At 34.5% G+C, this 20,105-nt stretch overlaps 1 protein-coding gene across 2 annotated transcripts; it reads left to right on the top strand.

Moving 5' to 3' along the window:
• Nucleotides 1-100: 100 nt before the first annotated feature.
• On the top strand, nucleotides 101-8,580 carry LOC102620834 (ribonuclease II, chloroplastic/mitochondrial). Of its 2 annotated transcripts, XM_006480771.4 has the most exons (15): nucleotides 101-537; nucleotides 1,272-1,428; nucleotides 1,562-1,675; nucleotides 1,760-1,837; nucleotides 1,906-2,037; nucleotides 3,464-3,685; nucleotides 3,854-4,036; nucleotides 4,506-4,568; nucleotides 4,651-4,757; nucleotides 4,841-4,990; nucleotides 5,698-5,857; nucleotides 5,965-6,360; nucleotides 6,844-7,068; nucleotides 7,798-7,991; nucleotides 8,080-8,580. In XM_006480771.4, the coding sequence occupies exons 1-14, from the start codon at nucleotides 263-265 to the stop codon at nucleotides 7,918-7,920; spliced, it is 2,385 nt and encodes a 794-aa protein (XP_006480834.1). In that variant the 5' UTR covers nucleotides 101-262; the 3' UTR covers nucleotides 7,921-7,991; nucleotides 8,080-8,580. The 2 variants fall into 2 exon arrangements, with proteins under 2 accessions (XP_006480834.1, XP_006480835.1); XM_006480772.4 differs by lacking the exon at nucleotides 6,844-7,068.
• Nucleotides 8,581-20,105: the final 11,525 nt, after the last annotated feature.

Here is a 20,105-nt window from a genome sequence, read left to right as displayed (position 1 = left end):
GTGTTCGAATAATAAATAACAGGCCCAATTAGTCGCAGTCTTACCCAAAATATTAAAAATTAAATAAAAATCTTTTATTATTATTATCATACGCTCTTACAACTCCCTGTCATCGTCGGCTTCGCTCTTTTCACTCATAAACTAAATCCTCATGGATTATCTGCTCATTGCCTTATACGAGCAGCACTAACAATTTTTTTTCCCCTGCTGTCGTTTCCTTCTTTTCACTCAATCCATGAACTGCAATTTCATTTAACTGGAGATGATGGCCGTTAGAGCCGTTAACTCTTGCTCCATGTTTCGCTCCGCTGCGTGTCCTCCTCTCGTTTCGTTCAAAATTCAATGCTGTTATTACCATTTCCGGTCTTTGCAACTTCGCCGCAACAAGTCCAATTTAGGGTTTCGGCTCCCGGCATGTCGCTCCGAGCGACAGTTTTTGAACCGTTCCGGTTCCCAGAGCTGTTCGGTTCACAGTCTTGTTGATAGTGTCATGCAGGAACTCGTAGCAATCCGTAAACGTTTGAGAGTTTTCGCTAAGTATGTTTAATCTTTTTTCTTTCGAAATATTGAAATAATATAACTTGTTATTATTCTTTGTTGATGTTGTGTTGTTCAACTATGAATGTACAGGAATTTTGAGGACGCCCTGTTTAGTATCTAATAAATTGTATTTTTGACGAAAGAAATTACGATCAATATAAGCATGGTTTTAATATTCTGCTCGATGTTATGAAGCGTCTGTTATGCGGTTTCAAAAATTACAGCTTATTAAGTGGATTGCTGATAGTTGATATGAAGAAGTTTAATTGAGTATCTCTTTTTGCTTCATTTTGAATTAAAATGTAGAAAATGGCTTCTGGTTAGACTGTTGGAAGAAACTATTGCTCCTATTTTGCATGTGGCATTAGTGAACCCGAAGTGATAATTTTTGGCTGCATTGCTGATGAAAAAATGAACTTATCCCCTTGGTGGTTCTAGAAAATTTTCATCCTTTACACCGTCTTTTTCTGTGTATTCAAAGTGACCTGGTTATTACCTCTGAAGACTCTGTAATTTCGCCTTTCTTTTGGAGGAAATCAATGGAATGCAATGTATTGTCTGCCTTTCATTTAAGATAAAGAATTCCTGACTTCTACTTTTAAGAAGAGGCTGAAGCATGAGTCCCAAATGGCTTGGGGGAATTGGAACAGCAAACGCACAATCGATGCACTTTTTTTTTTCACTACAAGTTTGCTTGATACATTTGACATGGTAGTTAATTGGCTTTGCAGGGTGAAGGTATCAAGTGGTGAACTTCTTGAAGATAAGCTTGAAAACCAAGTACTTCAGAAAGGATTGCTGCTGGAGTTCAAGAAAGACTCTGATAGGGTATTGCTCGCTGTTGCACAGCGACCTGATGGCAAAAAGAATTGGATGGTGTATGATCAGGTTCTAGTAGAAACACCTAATGCGGCATGTTCTCTAGGTTGCTAGGTGTTGGAACTTTACTGTTTATTTCCTTATTCTGAGAAGTTCTGGGGTTTGCAGCTAAGTGAAACTGTTTCTTGATCTTTTTGTGCAGAATGGTGCCTCATGCTCCATTAAACCACAACAAGTTACATTCGTTGTTCCAGGTGTTGAAAAGTTTGACCACAAAGATATTTCAAACTTCCTTCAGAAAGCTGAGGATAATCTGGTTGGTTTCTCTTTCATTATGCAAAATATTAACTGTTCTGTTGTTTTCCAATCTGGTTGATTGGTATTTATATTTTTGATGCAGGACCCAACACTGCTTGAGTTTGCTTGGGTTGAGCTTCTTGAAAAGAATAAGTCAGTCACTCCTGAAGAATTAGCAGAGGTACTCTTTTTTCAGTTAACAGAGAGCTGTCCTGTCGCTCCTTTTGATGATCGCAGCTTACTCTGCAGATGATTTTTGGTAGTGCGGAGCCTCTGGAGAGCTATTGTGCCCATCTTCTGCTATCTAAAGATGAAATCTATTTCAGTGTGCAGGCCACTAATGGCTCTCGCTCTATCTACGCACCCCGACCCACTGTGCAGGTAACTTTCTGGTATTTTTGAAATTTTAATAAGTTTGGTTCACTAGAGGTTGGGTTGTTTAGGATTCACAGTCACACAAGGCCTCCTGGGCTTGGGCTTAACTGGAAAATCTTATCTTAAAGGGTTTCCTATATTTGGTGCTTCAAGAGTTAGGTTTGTTTCTCCACATCAAGTAAAATTCCCTCTCCAGTTAATAGCTTTGCTGATGAAGCCAAGTTGCTCCAACAGGATCATTTTTTATTAAGCAATGGTCAATATCCTTCTCCAGTAGGGTGATTGGGGTCCCATACTAGAACTGCCAATGAGTGGAGTTTTGGCTGGGTAATTTGGTCTTACTTCCTATTGCACACTTCAGACGCTTGGAATCTAATCAGTCTAATTTTATTCAGAATCTATTTAGTATCTTAACCAGCTAGAATAACGAATTTAGTGCTGGTTCAGTTCTGTTTAAGCACACTTACGAACATCTAGCTGTGCTTAATCATCTCAGTCTAGCTTGGGGAGGTTGGCAGATTCAGTTCAGTGTGTTATCTTCCTGTGTTAAGTTATTTTCTTTACCGTCTATTACTTTGTGAGCGAAATCTTTTGATTTTCTGCTTCATTGTTTTCTTAATTAGGTACAGTGTGTAGAAATTAGATTTTCCTTGAAGCTAATGTTGTTTTATGGCATATTTCATAATTTGGCACATGCCTTAACTTCATAGAAGTTTGATTACTTAGGTGGCGTTTGTTTTTTTAACTTAATGACTTAAAGTGACTTAACTTAATTAATTAAGTTAATTAGAGATGTTTGTTTTTATAACTTGATGAGACTTTTTAGATAATTTTGACTTAATAAAATAAGCTAATTTTTTTGGCTTTTTACTTAATGGAGAAATCTGAATTAAGTCAATTACTTGCTAATGTCAAAAATATCCTTGTATTATAATTTATTTTTCATGTCTATCCCAAAACTCACCCATAGATATTTACCCCACATAAAAATATCCCTGTTTTTTCTTTCTTATATTATATACGATAAAATTTGAAATTTATGGTATTCTATATATTAAAATTCCAAAATAATTATGTATTCACTTGAATATGGTTTTACTTATAAATGTTAAAATATTGTGGTATTTAATATATTATTTATTTGACATTCAAATTTAATAAGGATACAAATGTAAAAGTACATATTTTCAGCTTTTTAAGTTGAAAAAAACAAACAACTTAATACTTATTTTCCGAGATTCAGACGAAAAAACAAACATATTATTCAGATTCAGACATTCAGACCTATTCAGAATTCAGACTAACTCAGGTCTATTCAGATTTCAGACAAAAAAACAAACGCCACCTTAGCATATCCGTGTATAATATCTTAATTTTTGATTATCGCTATCTGTTCATTGAGCACATACTATTCCATTTGTGTAAAAACTAGGTAGAAGAGCTTTTACATAGGAAGCTGGCCAAGGAGGCTGCAGAGAGAGAATTTCAGGAGTTTTTGCAATTGCTGAAGTCTGCTAAGGCAATGCCTGCACATGCAAAACCTCTCAAATCTTCATGGATGGCAGAAGAGAAACTCCGACATAAAATTGAGTCTCTGGAAGCATATGCTATTGATGCATGTAAAGATAATGATCAAAAGAAAACTGCAGGGATGGTAACTTTTCTTACTTGACTGGATTTGATCTGATGTAGGAATAAGTGTCCTTGATTATAGAATGACAAAGATGAACTTCTTATAGCATTGTTCATGTAATCCATGCATATCAATTGTATTCCTTACTTCTGGACCTCAGATTAATATTTCCTTTTTCCTTGTTGTCAGATACTTAAGGAATTGGGACTAGCGAGAACAGCATCTTCAGCATTGAACCTCCTTATAGATATTGGGTATTTTCCTGTACATGTCAACCTGGACATTTTAAAGTTCAACATTCGCACAGATCATTCTCAAGAGGTTACATCAGCTGCTGAAAGTCTTCTGGCAGATTTGTCTGACCCAGATGAGGTGAGCTTTCTTCCTGCTGCATGCAATTTTGAGGAACTTACATGAATACCTGATCAGATGGTAGTATATCTCTTATAATAATTATTTTATGATTAAGCTATCAAAACTTTTCTAGGGTTCAATATACCTATTTTCTCTGACTTTTGACCTTTTCCTCTCCAAGATAGAGAAAACATAATTAATCTTTAAATTCTCACATTGATAGGAAAAATCATCACCAAAAAGAAAAAAGGGCAAAATTGAATAGTTGTCATTGGGAAATATCCTGTAATTTACAGATAGTGGGGCTACTGCAGAGAGATGAGATGTCACATGTCTTTTGCTAAAATGTCATATAAATTGGATATGGTAAATGCATCAATGCCGTGAGCAAAATACGATATTAAATTTTGATACTGCATGGTTCTTTTTTATGATATCTTTGGAAACTCATGTTGCTACATGCTTACTTGGTGTTCCTTGTGTTCAGCTGAACAGAAAAGATCTTACTCATTTGAAAGTTTATGCCATTGATGTTGATGAGGCTGATGAGGTAATTTTTACTATAGTTGTCTGAGGTTGGTGCTTCAATTCATTGATGTGATCTTGAACTGATTTGGTGCATTGTTATGCAGCTTGATGATGCCCTGAGTGCCATGAGGCTGCAGGATGGAAGGATTAAAGTTTACATACATGTTGCTGATCCAACTAAATATATTGAACCTGGGAGTTTATCGGACAAGTATCCTTGCAAATCCATAGTGCATTTTGAATGAAAAAGAATTCTGAGTATCTTCAATCATTTGATACATTTTATGATTGTAGGGATGCAATGAAAAGAGGAACTTCTGTTTTCTTGCCCACTGCCACTTATCCCATGTTTCCAGAGAAACTTGCTATGGAGGGAATGAGTTTGAGACAAGGAGAAGTTTGCAATGCTGTTACCGTGTCTGTTGTTCTGCATTCTGATGGCAGGTAAATTTTAATTTCAAGTCAATGTGCTTATTTAAGTTTGTGCTTACAAAGTTACAATGCCATATTTGGAATTTGTGAATGTTTGAGATGTGTCGCCTTTCACATTAGAGGATCTGTGGAGCGCCCTTTGCATCCTAGGAATTATATAATATGATGACTATGGGTTGTTGAGTTTTAGGAGGTTCCAAAGTTTAGTCAGTTGTTTCCTATATTTCTGAGCTTTGATGCTTTCAGACGTGCTTTTTATATTACTTAAATGATTCTGTGTTAGTTACTTGAGCTATGTTAAATTGGGTCTTCTAGGTATTTAGTTTATAACCTCTTTGCTACATTACCATAACATTGTAGTTGTCTATAAAATGACATTTCCAACCACCCTTAAAGTGAGAATAAAGAGAATTCAAAACCACCCAACTGATTATTGTTAAGAACTCATAGAATGGGTATGATTTCACCGGGTAGTTATTTTTTCCAATTGTCGGATAAATATGATTGATGAGAATGGTATGTGAAAATTTCATGATATTCAGTTTTGTGAACTTTGATGGAGACTATTTATCTGAAGTATCATGATTGCATTTAGTTACTGTTATAATCATGGATAGTCCTCTTCACTCACTGATAGCCCATACATAATATACTCATATCTTAAGTGTAAAGATGAAATTTTCATTAATGAAGAAAATGTTGCAACTGCTATACTATAGCATTGCAGAATACTCTGTGGATAACTCCATTATCAAACCAACCTACATGCTAACGTATGAGAGTGCAACTGAGCTGCTTCATCTAAATTTAGAAGAGGAGGCTGAACTAAAGATTCTATCCGAGGCAGCTGCTCTCCGGTTACAATGGCGTCTCCAACAGGTTCTTCCTTATATGTAGATCAATTTTGACTCCAAATAGTGTAAAGTGTGATTTCTGAGTTCCAACTTGTTTTGACATCTTATCCTCATTAACTATGGGTTTTGCAGGGTGCAATTGACACAGCGACGTTAGAGACTCGCATCAAGGTAGCTAACCCAGAAGATCCAGAACCGATAATCAATTTGTATGTTGAAGACCAGGCTGACCCTGCAATGCGACTTGTTTCTGAGATGATGATACTTTGTGGGGAAGCTATAGCTACCTATGGCTCATTCAATAACCTTGCTTTACCCTACAGAGGACAGCCTCAATCAAATATTGATGTATCCGCATTTGCACATCTTCCTGAAGGACCTGTTCGGAGCTCTGCTATTGTAAAAATAATGCGTGCTGCTGCAATTGATTTTAGGAAGCCTGTACGCCATGGAGTTCTGGGGCTTCCTGGTTATGTGCAATTTACTTCTCCTATTCGTAGGTACATGGATCTTCTTGCTCATTATCAGGTTAGTTTCTTCTTCTTTTCCCTTTCTTTCTTTTTTCTTAATGCACGTATGTGATAATGGATTATGGACGTTCTAGATGCTGAGTGTTATTCCCGAACTGCAACTGTTTTATACAGTCTTTTCATTTAATTAGTTTGTTTCATGACCATGCAGAAAGTGCCATTAAATGTGCTTGGCATGACTGCTGGCATCAAGTAGATGGACCAAACATAGCTAGTGCATGTAGGCTCTTCATGCAAGTGCCTTGGTTTCCTAGGTTTTTAAGTTTTTTTCTTTCTCTAAAACAAATAACTAAGTTAAATTGAAAAAAAAAGGAAGATGGATTTGATGGTTTTGTTGGTAATGTGACCATTGATTGATCACCAGACAACTACCTCCACTGAACCCTGTCCTACTTTAGTAAATTGGTAACTTATTAATGGGAGCGGAGAAATAGACCAAATTCTTTCTATGAAACTTATTTATATCTCTTAACATGTGTAGGTAAAAGCATGTCTTAGAGGTGAATCTCCTCCCTTCTCTGCTGGCCAGCTTGAAGGGATGGCTTCTATAGTGAACATGCAGACTAGAATTGCAAGGAGGCTCAGCAACACAAGTCTTCGGTATTGGATAATAGAATTTTTGAGAAGGCAACCGAAAGAGAGGCAATATCGTGCATTGATCCTTAGATTTATCAAAGACCGTACTGCAGCCTTGTTATTGGTTGAGGTAATTCAGAATGTATCGGTTACTTGCTATCCATGCTAACTTGATCTACATGCTGTGTTCTGGTGTTCTGGAACAACAAATAAAATACTGATCCCAAGGCAGCCTGCTAACTGAGAGATCTTTACTGATGTTGTAAGATAGTAACCAGTAGCCTCGGAATGTCTGCTTTCAACTTCATTAACTTATTCGGACTCAGTTGGACCACTTCCTTTCTGGTTTAATCTAGTTGTTGAGTCATTGCTGTTCATCATATTTCTCAAACCATTGAAGGGCTCATTCCTGTTAATTTCTCCAGACCATTTAATCATGCCTGGAACCGAAAACTCTTTATATCATGTGTTTACCAACCTCAAAAACTCTTTATGATTCTTGTTATTGTCAAAGCAATTTCCATTAACTAGGCATTTATTTTTGAAATTAGAAGGATGGGCGTACAATTTCTTGTCCTACACCATCATGTTGCAGTTATAGGATAGGATTGTGTCAGGAATTTCTCAAAAATTACATGCAGTATGCAATTATGCATAAATAGTTTTCCTGTATTAAATAGCCCCTTCTTTTCCAGTAACTGTAGAATTGAAAAATATCTTCTCTTTTGGAACATCGTGATCGGACAATAATGGTGTTTTATTAAATTATAAATGTTATTTTGTAATAGCTAATATGCTCGTGAGCATATTACACTCAACTGTATGGAGGACTAAAGTGTTAACTGCTAAATGTTTGCAGGTGGGACTTCAAGCCGCTGCATGGGTATCTGTGGGAGCACAAATTGGAGATGAGGTAGAAGTTAAGGTGGAAGAAGCTCATCCCCGCGATGATATTATTTATCTCAAGGAGGTTGTTAGGTAGTAAAAAGTAAAGTCTTTGGAATAACTTATAATCAAGGAGACATTGGAATACGCTCCTGTGAATTAAAATGGGTAAGAAGCATTCTGTTATTCAGCTAACTTCGAAAATAGTTCCTCTCAATGACCTTGGTAGAATGATTAGGTTTTCTGTTCCTGGCAGCTTATCTGTTGAACTCCTCTAGAATCCCAGATGATTAGACAAGCCAACAATCATTGCTTGCAAGATATATATATCTCTCTAAGCACCATCATTTTTCAAAAGGGTCACGGCTGAAGTGGTGTAGATCACAAGCACACATTCTTTCAGATTGCTCTTTCTCCAACCATGCCATGGAAACCTGAATTCTGCTGACACACAGATTCTGGGTTTTTGAGCTTTGGAGATTTTGTTCAATAAATGGCTGACATGTATAGATCACACATCATATGGTTAGCCTTCTGTCTTGATTCATAAGAGTGGAAAGTTAAATTGTAAGTTCTGAAACCAAGGAAATGCTGTCTATCTCATGTAATAGGTGCTAGTATTGGTTGATGTAGCAAAGCCAGTTAAAATTTGTAATCTACGAGTAATTTGATTTGTTTTCCGTCACTAGTTGATTGAACAACATGGCAGTAACTCAGTATTTCTGCTGGTGGATTACATTCCTTTTTGTTGGATTCCTACCGTGTGCATTTATTTACATTTTTTAAGGGGGAACGCGATTCAGCAGAACAGCCGAGTAAATTTGTGTTTGAAGTTTGAACTGTTTGTTGTGCATATTCTAAAATCTCGGAATGTCGGCTAACTGCGAAACCACAATGAATGTTTCGAAAGTTTTCACGGGACTTGTTTCACACGATCTTTACCAATAAACATGTCTCAGTAAATAATTCTCTTGGGTTTCACATGAATTATAAACTGTACGGGGAAGTTGCATCAACTGGTAGGGACTGAATCTGAAATGAGGGTTTCTGTCACGAAGCATTATGCATGTGGGGTGTGTGCTTGCAATAAAAGGTAACATTACTAAAAGCATGACCCTAGTGACCAATGACTACAGTACTTTGTCACCCTTTCTGATATCTAACCTTGTGCATTTGAGCCCTTTTGGGCATCCATAGAAATGCATTTTGGCTTGTAGTTGTTAAAATGAGGCTAGGGATTAATTAGCTTTTAAAGTTGCTTGCCAATTTTAAGTAAGTTGAATAGAGACCGAAAAAGGCTATCACATAGGCTGGGTGGTGGTGCCAACAAGCCTAAACCCTATTCGCTTGCTTAAAAAGAATTGCAGATATGTGAATTGAGAAGGGGGAGAAAAACATCGCTTTACCAATTCCATCATCTAGGAGAAATCGACTTATAACCGACATGTCCTTTACAAGACTAGAAGAGAACCGACATAACGATTTGTAGAAAACAAAGATTGTTGGTTTGGTCTAAACTGAAATTGAGTTCGAACTTCGGAAGTGCCCCAATCTGAGTCTGTAAGCATAATTAGCATGTGAAGTTTGGCGTTGTAGTAGATTGAAAACATCATAAAGCAACCATGATATAGAAAGTAAAGCGTGCCCCGACTCTTTTGATTGTGAAAGTATAAGTACAATGCTGACCCTGCTGGCTACATTGAGCAACTCTAGTGCTATCACCGTTGCAACATTGTCGTCCCATTAGATTATAGGTTAGGTGTATGATGAACTATGAAGCCCTTAAAAGTAAGGGACAATTTAAAGTAAACCATTAGCCAATTCCGTACATGGATATAACTTATTCTTAAAAATTGGCTTATAAGGTGGTGTAATGCATCGAAATACTTATAAGCTCACATGTCAAATCTTAATTTAGTAATGTGAAACTCGAAAAAGAGTCATAACAATCCACTCCTCTTTTAGAAATGACGATCATCGGGGCTCATATGTTGGGCTCGGTGAGATCCTAGGCATAGCGAGCAGCATCCTTCCCCAGTTTACTCCCTCTGTGATGAGGGAATTTCATAAGAAATGCCTACTCTAATGCCAATTGTTAACGCAAACAAAGAACTCGTCCTCAGAAAAACGACTTGAAAGAAGGAGCCCAAGTGTTCATAAGCTCATATATCAAGTGAAATAGAACCCAATTAGACTTCTTCCATTTACTATAGAACTATTGTCAATACTCTTCTTTTTGTTCGTAATTATCGATGGAAATTGTTGAGAAAATGAGTAGTGTATCAATATTCTTCTTTTAGATTTCATAATCGTACTACACGGAGGAAACTTCCTTCACAAGATGAATAATTACTCAAACCAACTCCTTGATTTGCGTAATAGATGAAAAAAATACTGAGGGTACGGCCCAATTATGCTCGTACAATAAATCTCTAGTCATGTTTGTTAAATTTTTTCTACATGATATATAATAGAAAATTTACTAACCCCGAAATCTCGAACCTTAATTACTCAATAAGCTAGCTTGATATGAAAACATGTACAGCACTCATATAATTGCTATAAGTAATCAATTTTGGGGACCATGGAAGGTCAAAGATTGCATCAGAGGTTTCCTATAGATGATAAAGGACATGCCATGGGCACTACTCTCAATTCCTTCACAAAATGTCTTATAAATTTTTCTTCATATATCATTAATGATCCCATATACTATATATTATTTTGGCCTGTGGCTCCCTCATAAATTTAATGCATACTCAAAACTCAGGCCACGAGAATGCTCATCCAAGAAGAAACGAAAAATGTATACTTCAGTGGGTGAGAAAGACAAATCAACTTGATCCTTTGAATGAGTTATGCCAATAGAAGATCACTGAAAATATTCCTATATCGACTTGAAAGATTCAATGGGATTAAAAATTTCTTTGAAGTGTGCAAGATGAGAGGTCATGAATAATGCTGGGCTACCAAACATATCCAGGAGACGCAATACATGTGCCTATCTGTTTTGGACGACCCATCTCAAGTTTGGACCAGTTTCAATAAATTCTGAATTTTAATAGTTATATAAGTATTCTTTTTCAATTTGAATAATATAATAATTATGAGGAATTTAATGAGTTTTTTCTTATTTTATTATTATTTTTTTAACAAAGGTAGGGGTAGGTATAGTTCATTTTGATTTTTAACCTCTACCTACTTCAAGATTCTAACTTGGTTAGCTAGATAAAAAAGCTGCTTGAAAACCAGTCAACCATGCTTTTGGGGTAATAAGTGTTTAAAACATGAATAATACCAAATACAGAAACTCTTATACATACAATATTTGTATAAATTGAGGGGCCATATTAGAGTATCTCCAAAATGCCATCTACTAATACTTTTCCAATGTTTGTTTGCTTACTTATATAGCAAATAGAAAAATAAATATCTCTTCCAAAATACTTCTCAAATAAAAATAAGTTTATATTATTCTAATCAAAATTTTTCCTAAAAAAAAAAACATTTATAGCACTTACCTCTCTTCAATAATGATAATATAAAAAATAAGATTAAAGATGGAGAATGCAACTTTTCTAAATTGAAGAGAGATAAGGACAATCGACATTTGAAGAATATTATTTTTTAACAATCTTTTAGAACTTTATTGGTGATATAACTCTTCAAATGAGATTTATGTAGCTTTAACTCAGAAGTGAAATCTTTTTAAAGAGCATTTTAGAAATGCTCTTAAACACGTTCTATATTATATATTTATTTTATTTTATTCTCTTGAAAATGAGATATGCGACAATGATACAAATTACTAATTTGTTGTTTTGTGCAAATAAAAGGTTCTAAAACCTACATATTGTTTATCACATTTTTGTTATCGGTTTTCAAATTAAGCTTTTCAATTTTGATGGTTTTTGACTCAAAAACATGTTTTCAAAACAGTATTGGTCTAAAGATTTATACAACACACATATATATATTCAAAGAGATTGTTTTTTGGAAGGATAAAATGTAAAAAAACATTGGAAACACTATTTTATCATTTTTCAACTTTCTTCACTAAAAATGAAAAAGAAAAGCACAGGATTCGTTTTTCATAAGTTATTTTAGGAAAAGAGCTTGCCACACATGTTTGTGTTTAAATTCGACAAAAAAAAATAATATTTGAATATGTATGGGTAAATTTCGAATCACCCCTTGTGAAATGAGATTTTTCAAAATGTTATCAAATTATTGTAAACCTAAACTTATCACTTTTTCTGTTCAAAAAATAAGAAAAAAACCAAATTAATGAAAAAATCTGTATCTTCTTAACAAAAAAAAAAAAGGAAGCAAGTTGAAAATTACAATAAGTTGAAGAATATTTTAAATTATCATATTATAAGGGGGTAATCTAAAATTAACCCAAAAACTACCAAACAAGATTTTAAATGTCTTATTATAAATATCGTTAGCGTTCTAATTATTATAATATATATGAGTGTTTAAAAAATAAAAAAAACTCTGCTAAGAGATTTTTATATTTATCTATGATTCAAATTTACTATTAAAAAAATATTGATGGCCAAAACTGATGACAAATAATTAAAAAGGGAAACCAACAAATAAAATAAAATAAAACTATTGGAAGGTCTAGTTTGTGTGGCCCTTCTTTATAAGTACATTATGTTTCCTAAAATTAAATGTTGACAATAACATGCAATTCAATTGGATGCTTTTGAATTAAATAGCATAACTAGTGAAATTTGATCATTACACTAAGGTAGTGTTTACTTTCTGGAGTGGGAGTGTGGAGTGTGGATTTCTCCCACTCCAGTGTTTACTTACCATTTTTAAGGGAAGAGTGGGATTCCCACTCCCATGGAGGGAGGTGGGAGTGGGAATCCACTCCCCTCTCTTCCATTTTTACCCTCATAATTAAAATAAATAAATAATATTTAATAAAATAAATAATATCATATTTATTAAAAGTAATAATTATAGCATATTTATTTTATTAAATTTAATAAAATAAAAATAAATAAATATTATATTTAAATTAATAATATGAAACATTAATTTTAATAAATATTAATTAATTAATTAATAATAATAAATATTTTATTCTAAGACAATATTAATTTTGTACTATATTATCAATAATAATGTTTCATTTGTGTTGTTATTATTAATAATTTTTATTCACATAATTTAAATTTAAATTAAAATTAATAAAAAATTATGATTTACATAATTAAGAATATTATTAATTATTATTAATTTATAAATATAATAAAATATTTATTTTATTTTCCAAATATATTTTTTATTAATTTTTAATTACAAATTATAATTCTTTACATAAGGATAAATTTATAATTTAAAACAATTTACTTCCAATTCAAGATAAAGTAAATAAATAATTAGGATTCTCATTGACAATCCATACTTTCATTTAGTCTAAGTAAACACCTTACTCCCACTCCCACTCCAATCCAAAAAGTAAACACAATATAAGGGGTTTCAATGTATAATTTTTTAGGTAGTTTTATTTGGTTGATTATTTAAATTCAAATCTTAAAAAAAAAAAATTACTTTGCCAAATCCCTATCAAATGATACGATTTTAGTGATAAATTTGCTTCAAAATTATCATTGTAGTGTCGTTTTCGCCGGGCCCAATATCCCGATGAAATTCGACAAATCAAGTGGATGCGGAGGAGAGGGAAGCACACATGGATATACGAACAAATCTAACGGGCATTAATATTGATGGCTCAATCAAAAAAATAAAAAATAGATGTCCAAATTAGTGCGCATGTCTTGTCGCCTATCTTTTAAAAAGTGTAAGGATAAATTTTGAATTCTCACTTAATTTAATTATCTTCAATTTTTTTTAAATTTAAATTATTTTTATTTTTAATTAAAAGATAAAGAAAAAATAGAAGTAAATTAATAATTATTTTCTTCTTAAGAAAAATAAACGGTAAATTAAAATTTTTAAGAGTAAGGGAATAATTTTAAGATAATGAGAGAGGTAATCCAAAATGAACTCAAAACTGAAAAAGCTTGAAACCCACATGCTTGTTTGTATAATTTCTCAGCCCCCACGCTCTCTTGCTTCTATTTCTCTTGACAATTCTTTCTCTTTCTCTTTCGTGTGAGAAAAATTTTTCTTTCAAAAATTTCGGCTTCAATTATATGATTTTTTTTAAAAACTTTTTAGTCCATGCTTGAATTAAGGCCATGAAGTCTTTAATGTCTCATGTCTCATGTGCTTGTGTTTTTCATTTTGTTTTTTCCTATCTACCATGTGATGTGCAAATGCAAATGCCTAAATTACTATTATTTGTAATGTAGATTTGCCCTTTAATACCAACCGGATTTTGTTTCTTGTATGTTAAGGTATTTCATATTATATGTTTCCTTCTTATGACTTTCATGAACCTTTGATACAGAGCGTGTAAATAAGTTTATAGGAGACTTTTATTTATTTTTACTAAAATTAATATATAGTACTTAGTTCTTTAATGTCTTCATAATAGTTAATAACCCTCATGCTAATATAATTTTATAGTATTATCCTTTTGGAAAAGCATTGGAAATAATTGAAATGTAATGGCATTTATACAAATGCAAAATAAAAAGAATACAATATTAATCAAATAAATCACTATACTATTAATTACTTTCTAGTTCAACCTGAGGCTTTGTTGAGAATAGTTTGTAAATTTATGCCGACTAGAAAATAAGATCTCTATTCTAATATATAAGGAAATATATCTATTTCTACTCATAAATATGGGAGAAAATATTAAATTGAGTCCCCAAATAGAGACTTGAACCACAAATCTCATCTTTATTGAGAGCTTTTTTTTTTTCTTTTTTTTTTGGGTACCAATTAACCAAAGGCTTGAGTCGCATTTTAGATATTTCATTCTCAAAGTACCGTGAAAATCGAATGGACACATTAACCCATTAATCTCAGTTCTAAATTAATTTTTAAAAATTTAAAAAAAAAAAGCGTCGGGAAAGAATTGAGGTGTAAAATATTTTAGAAAATCAAAACAGGAAAAAGAAAAGCAATTACTTTTTCAACAATAAGTTTCAAATCTTCTAAAAGTGCAAGTGATATGATCATGAGTGAGTCAAAAGTATGTTAGCACCTTTTCTACCAATATATACAGAGTCAAAAGTCACAAGTGGAAATTAACTTTATGGGTTCCATATTTCTAAGCTCATTGTGGGGGGGGGGGGGGGGAGGGGGATTACAATTGCTTAGTTGCTAGATGAATAATTAATTTTATTAATCCGAAGGTCAATTGGATCCGCAACATTGCTCAGTCAAAATCTAGAAGCTTAAAAGTCAGCAGGGAAAGAACAGACGCACGTTATAATATTCCATGAATTTTAAAAACTAATGCAATTATTTAATGTGTGTTTATAATCTAAACAGCTAATTCACCGACAATTGTAATACGGTATTGATGCTTAATTAGTAATTAATCTCACAATTCTCAAGTGGTACGGAACCTTGCTTTGAGATGAGTCAATCAAAAATTCTTATTTTATAAATTTGAAATTATTATTCTTCATGTATACTGTAACATTCTATTTGGAACCCTAAACCACTAAAGAAATGAAGCACTGCAGTTGGAAAATTGAAACAACCCAAGCTCGTTGATTATCCCAAAATATAAAATAACGACACAACCGATTAAAAATATGTTGAATTTGTCTTAATTAAGCAAACTGGGATATGATATGAAATTGAATTATTTAATAAACCCTAATCCAATGTTCAAGCAAAAATGATTGGACTGATAACATGGGTTTCGTATTACATTACATGAAGAAATTAAATATAATCATGCAAATCCCATGTGACGCTTTCATTGGCTAAAATTGCTTTTGGGTCTCATAATAGATTGACTTCTTCATTAATTTATCATATTTAAACACTTATATTAAAAGCACTTGTACAAGAAGTTTAAATAATTAATTTGAAATGCACTATCGACTTATATACACACATGTTTTTGGTTACTTTTCTACGTAACAATACAGAATATATATACACACAAACATTAGAAATATACAAATATGTCAATTGTAACAGTTGTGAAAGCAGACCAAAGTGTCAATTAGCTCTCTTAAGATTTAAGAATGGTTAGTGGGCGTCGCATGCATGTGCTTGCATGTACTAGTTTTGGAAGCTTACAAAAGGTCTTTATTTGCTTAATTTACAAGCAAAATAATTAGTTTTGAGAAGTAGATTCCCAAATTTTTATCATTTCTTCTTTTTTTCCTCTCTCTTATCCGTCTTCATTGATGTGTTGTACTCAAATAACAAATAGCAATCAAGTTAGATTTGGCTTATAATTAATGTAAAATAACTTTATCAGTAGTTAATTAAAACAATCCGAAAATACATTTTTCCTTTTTTAAAGATATTTAAAAATAGAAGTAAGAGTTAGTATAAGTCGTGTTCTGTTATTAATAAAATTTTAGATATTTTTATGTTTAATTACCAATTGGTCATTTGAGTTGTATCCTATATTAACTAGAAAAATGAAGTTAATGGTGTGTGTAGTAATTCTCTAGTAGGGTTGGCAATGAGATGGGATGTGATAGAATTTATCAATCATAGTCTCGTCCCGTATATGCAAGTGGGATTAAAAAACGTCTCACTTCCGTCTCTATATTTTTTTTTTTGATAAAAATATGTTCTGATCTCGTCCTAAAAGCAGGATCTCATCCCAATTGAAAAAATTCTCATTCTTAGGCCGCAATGAGACATGATGGGACGAAATTTGCCAATTCCACTCCCATCCCGTATATGCAAGTGAGATAAAAAAAATGTCACACTCCCATCCCTAAATTTTTTTATAAGACAAAAATATGTCTCAATATCGTCCCAAATGGAATGGGATCCCGCAGAATCTCATCTCATCGGGTAAAATTGTCATCTCTATTCTCTAGTGTGGGTGTTCTCTTTTTTTTTTTTATACGGACATACTTTTAAACTGTATGCTTTAGTAGAGTCAGATTTTATTATTATCAAATTACGAAATAACTCTATTAAGTTCATCAACATGTCCGCATTAAAAAAATTGAGAGTGTCCGTACATTAAAATGATTATATATCTATATTGTAGAATTTTACGATGTAAAAACATCAGTGGCTTGCATGATCTGACCTCTGCACTCTTATTGATCAATATATATATACACGTAAGAATTACCCTAGTTCACAAGGAAAGGAAATCCTATCAAACTAGGAAACATATAACACGTAACTTGCTATATATATATATATACACGTATACACGTGAGTTAACACCCCCCCTCAAGTTGGAGCATGGAGATCACAAATGCCCAACTTGCGAAGAAGAAACTCGAACTCTTTGCTGCCAAGTGCCTTTGTGAAGATATCAGCTAGCTGAATATGAGTAGACACATAGGCAGGCCGTATGTTGCTTCGTTGAATTTCGTCTCGGACAAAATGATAGTCAACTTCGATGTGCTTGGTCTGTTCATGAAACACGGGATTGGCAGCTAGATGAAGAGCAGCCTGGCTGTCACAATACATGTGCATGGGTCGTGAGTGATCAACTCCGAGAGACATCAACAACCCTTTGAGCCACTTGAGCTCACATGTAATTGTTGCCATGGCATGATACTCGGCCTCAGCAGAGGATCGCGCAACAGTGTGTTGTTTCTTAGATTTCCAGGATATAGGAGAGGATCCAAGCATGACAAACCACCCAGATAAAGAACGCCGAGATAAGGGGCAGCTTGCCCAATCAGAATCACACCACCCATAGAGTTGCAAATCACAATCTAAGCTTAAAAACACACCTTGACCAGGGTTACCTTTCAGATAGCGAACTACCCGCAAAGTTGAGTCCCAATGTCGCTCCCGCGGGTGCTGCATAAATTGAGAAAGCAGATGAACCGAATAAGACAACTCTGGCCTTGTAGCGGAAAGATAAATTAATCTACCAACGAGTCGTCTATATGTCGCAGGATCAGAAAAATAAAGGCCTTCGGCCAAAGCTAGCTGATGATTCGGTTCCAAGGGAAATGGGGCTGGTTTTGCACCAAGTAATCCAGCCTCAGAGATAATATCTAACGCATACTTCCGCTGAGACAGGAAGATTCCTGTCGGATTTCTTGCAACTTCAATACCCAAAAAATATTTCAATGGACTCAGATCTTTCATATAAAAACAATCACTCAAATACATTTTGAATACTCGAATAGTTTCGCTGTTGTTTTCCGAAACAATTATGTCGTCAACATACACAAGCACAAGTAGATGTATGTTATCCAGATGCAAGGTAAAAAGAGAATAATCCAAGCTCGATTGAGCAAAGCTGTAAGTCTTCAAAATTGCTGCCAACTTTGCAAACCAACAACAAGGAGCTTGCTTTAATCCATATAATGACTTTCTTAGACTACAAACCATTCCAGATTCGTTTGAGGTGAAACCAGGCGGTAAGCGCATGTAAACTTCTTCATTAAGCTCACTGTGTAAGAAAGCATTGTGAACATCCATCTGATGAAGCCCCAATTCTTAGCCGCAACAACAGCCAAAAAAGTTTGAACTGTAACAAGTTTTGCAACAGCAGCAAATGTCTCTGTGTAATCAATTCCTTCAACTTGCTTGTTCCCAAGGATCACCAAGCGAGTTTTGAATCTTTCAATTGTACCGTTGGCATTGTCCTTAATCCGGTACACCCACTTACAGCCTATAGCACGCTTTCCAGGTGGTAGAGACACAACAGTCCATGTGTTATTATTTTCCAGTGCCTGCAATTCAGAATACATGGCCTCACGCCATTTAGGATCTCTTATGGCTTCAGCAAAAGAGGCAGGCTCAACTCTTGTAGTAATCGCTACTAGAAAAGCACAATGTCGAACAGAAAAATTATTACAATTAACATAATCAAGTATGGGATAAGGACTACCTGCAGGAAGTGATTGAGTGTGTGAGCATGAAGAGGGCCGCGAAGAGGGACTCAAATGCTAAACAGTATGTAAGACATAATCTTTTTAACTTAATCGATTATTGCCGCTGTCTAAGATGGCGCCCCAACGCCGGTTGTTGTTGCAATGATGTCTCAATAGCTTCAATGCCCCCCCTGTCATCAGAAGCATGCTTATCAAAAGTAGGAGAAGCGGGTACTGGTGATGGAGTATTAAGAACATCGCATGTATCCTGTGAATCTGGTAAGACAACAGGAGCGCTTAAATCATGTGATAAATCCTCAGCTAAAACCGGTTCATTACGCTTAGGTGCAAGCATGACAGTAGTAGTTGGTTCGGTTAGAGCCTTGTAGGGAAAGTCATGCTCAACGAACGTTACATCCCGGGAAGTAAAGAATGACGCACTCTCCAAATCATATAAATACCATCCCTTTTTACCAAAGGGATAGCCTATGAATATACAGCGACGACTTCGACTAGCGAATTTATCACCGCGATGACCATGGTTGTAGGCATAAGCGAGGCAACCAAATGACCGAATATTTGCATAAGATGGTGCCTTGCCAAATAGTCGTTCATAAGGAGTCTGGCCGTCAAGAAGAACAGAAGGTGTTCGATTGATCAAGTAGCAAGCAGTTAAGACACACTCACCCCAGAATTCAATGGGTAAGAAAGCCTGAAAGCGCAGAGCGCGAGCAACATTGAGAATATGCTGATGCTTGCGTTCAACTCGACCATTCTGTTGAGAAGTACCCACACAAGATGTTTGATGATGAATGCCATGCTCAGCAAAGAAATCAGATAAGTGTATAAACTCTGTCCCATTGTCTGTCCGTATGATTTTAACAAGTTTATGGAATTGTCTAGAGACCATACTCAAAAAATTGCGTAATACACGCCCAACCTCATTCTTCACGATTAGCAGATATGTCCAAACACCGCGAGAAAAATCATCAACAATAGTCAAGAAATAATGAGCACCACAAGAACTAGCTGTGCGATAAAGTCCCCACAAGTCACAATGAATCAATTTAAAAATATCTGAAGCTTTGTTATGGCTTAAAACAAATTTGTCATGATGCTATTTTGCTCGAAAGCATACATCACAATTCTGAAAACTAGACAGACAAGAAGCCGAATCAATAAATGGAAGCAGCTGAACAACTTTAGAGGAAGGATGCCCCAACCTTCGATGCCATAAATCACAAGCTCGGTTGGCAACACTAGATAGACCGGAGGCCGAACCAATGTCCCAAAAATAATAGAGTCCCTCTCGCTGCTCACCCGCTCCAATCAGCATCCTCGTAATGCGGTC

The sequence above is a fragment of the Citrus sinensis genome, chromosome 6 (assembly GCF_022201045.2).
Source record: "Citrus sinensis cultivar Valencia sweet orange chromosome 6, DVS_A1.0, whole genome shotgun sequence".
Lineage (NCBI taxonomy): Eukaryota > Viridiplantae > Streptophyta > Magnoliopsida > Sapindales > Rutaceae > Citrus > Citrus sinensis.
This window is presented reverse-complemented; position numbering and strand designations above follow the sequence as displayed.

What these genes read in the sequence shown, in the direction of transcription:
- LOC102620834 (XM_006480771.4), top strand. Translation starts at nt 263, where the DNA reads ATGATGGCCGTTAGAGCCGTTAACTCTTGCTCCATGTTTCGCTCCGCT. An exon ending in AAAAGAAAACTGCAGGGATG is followed by an intron (nt 3,686 to 3,853) that starts GTAACTTTTCTT and finishes CCTTGTTGTCAG; the next exon opens with ATACTTAAGGAATTGGGACT. An exon ending in ATCTTCTTGCTCATTATCAG is followed by an intron (nt 6,361 to 6,843) that starts GTTAGTTTCTTC and finishes TAACATGTGTAG; the next exon opens with GTAAAAGCATGTCTTAGAGG.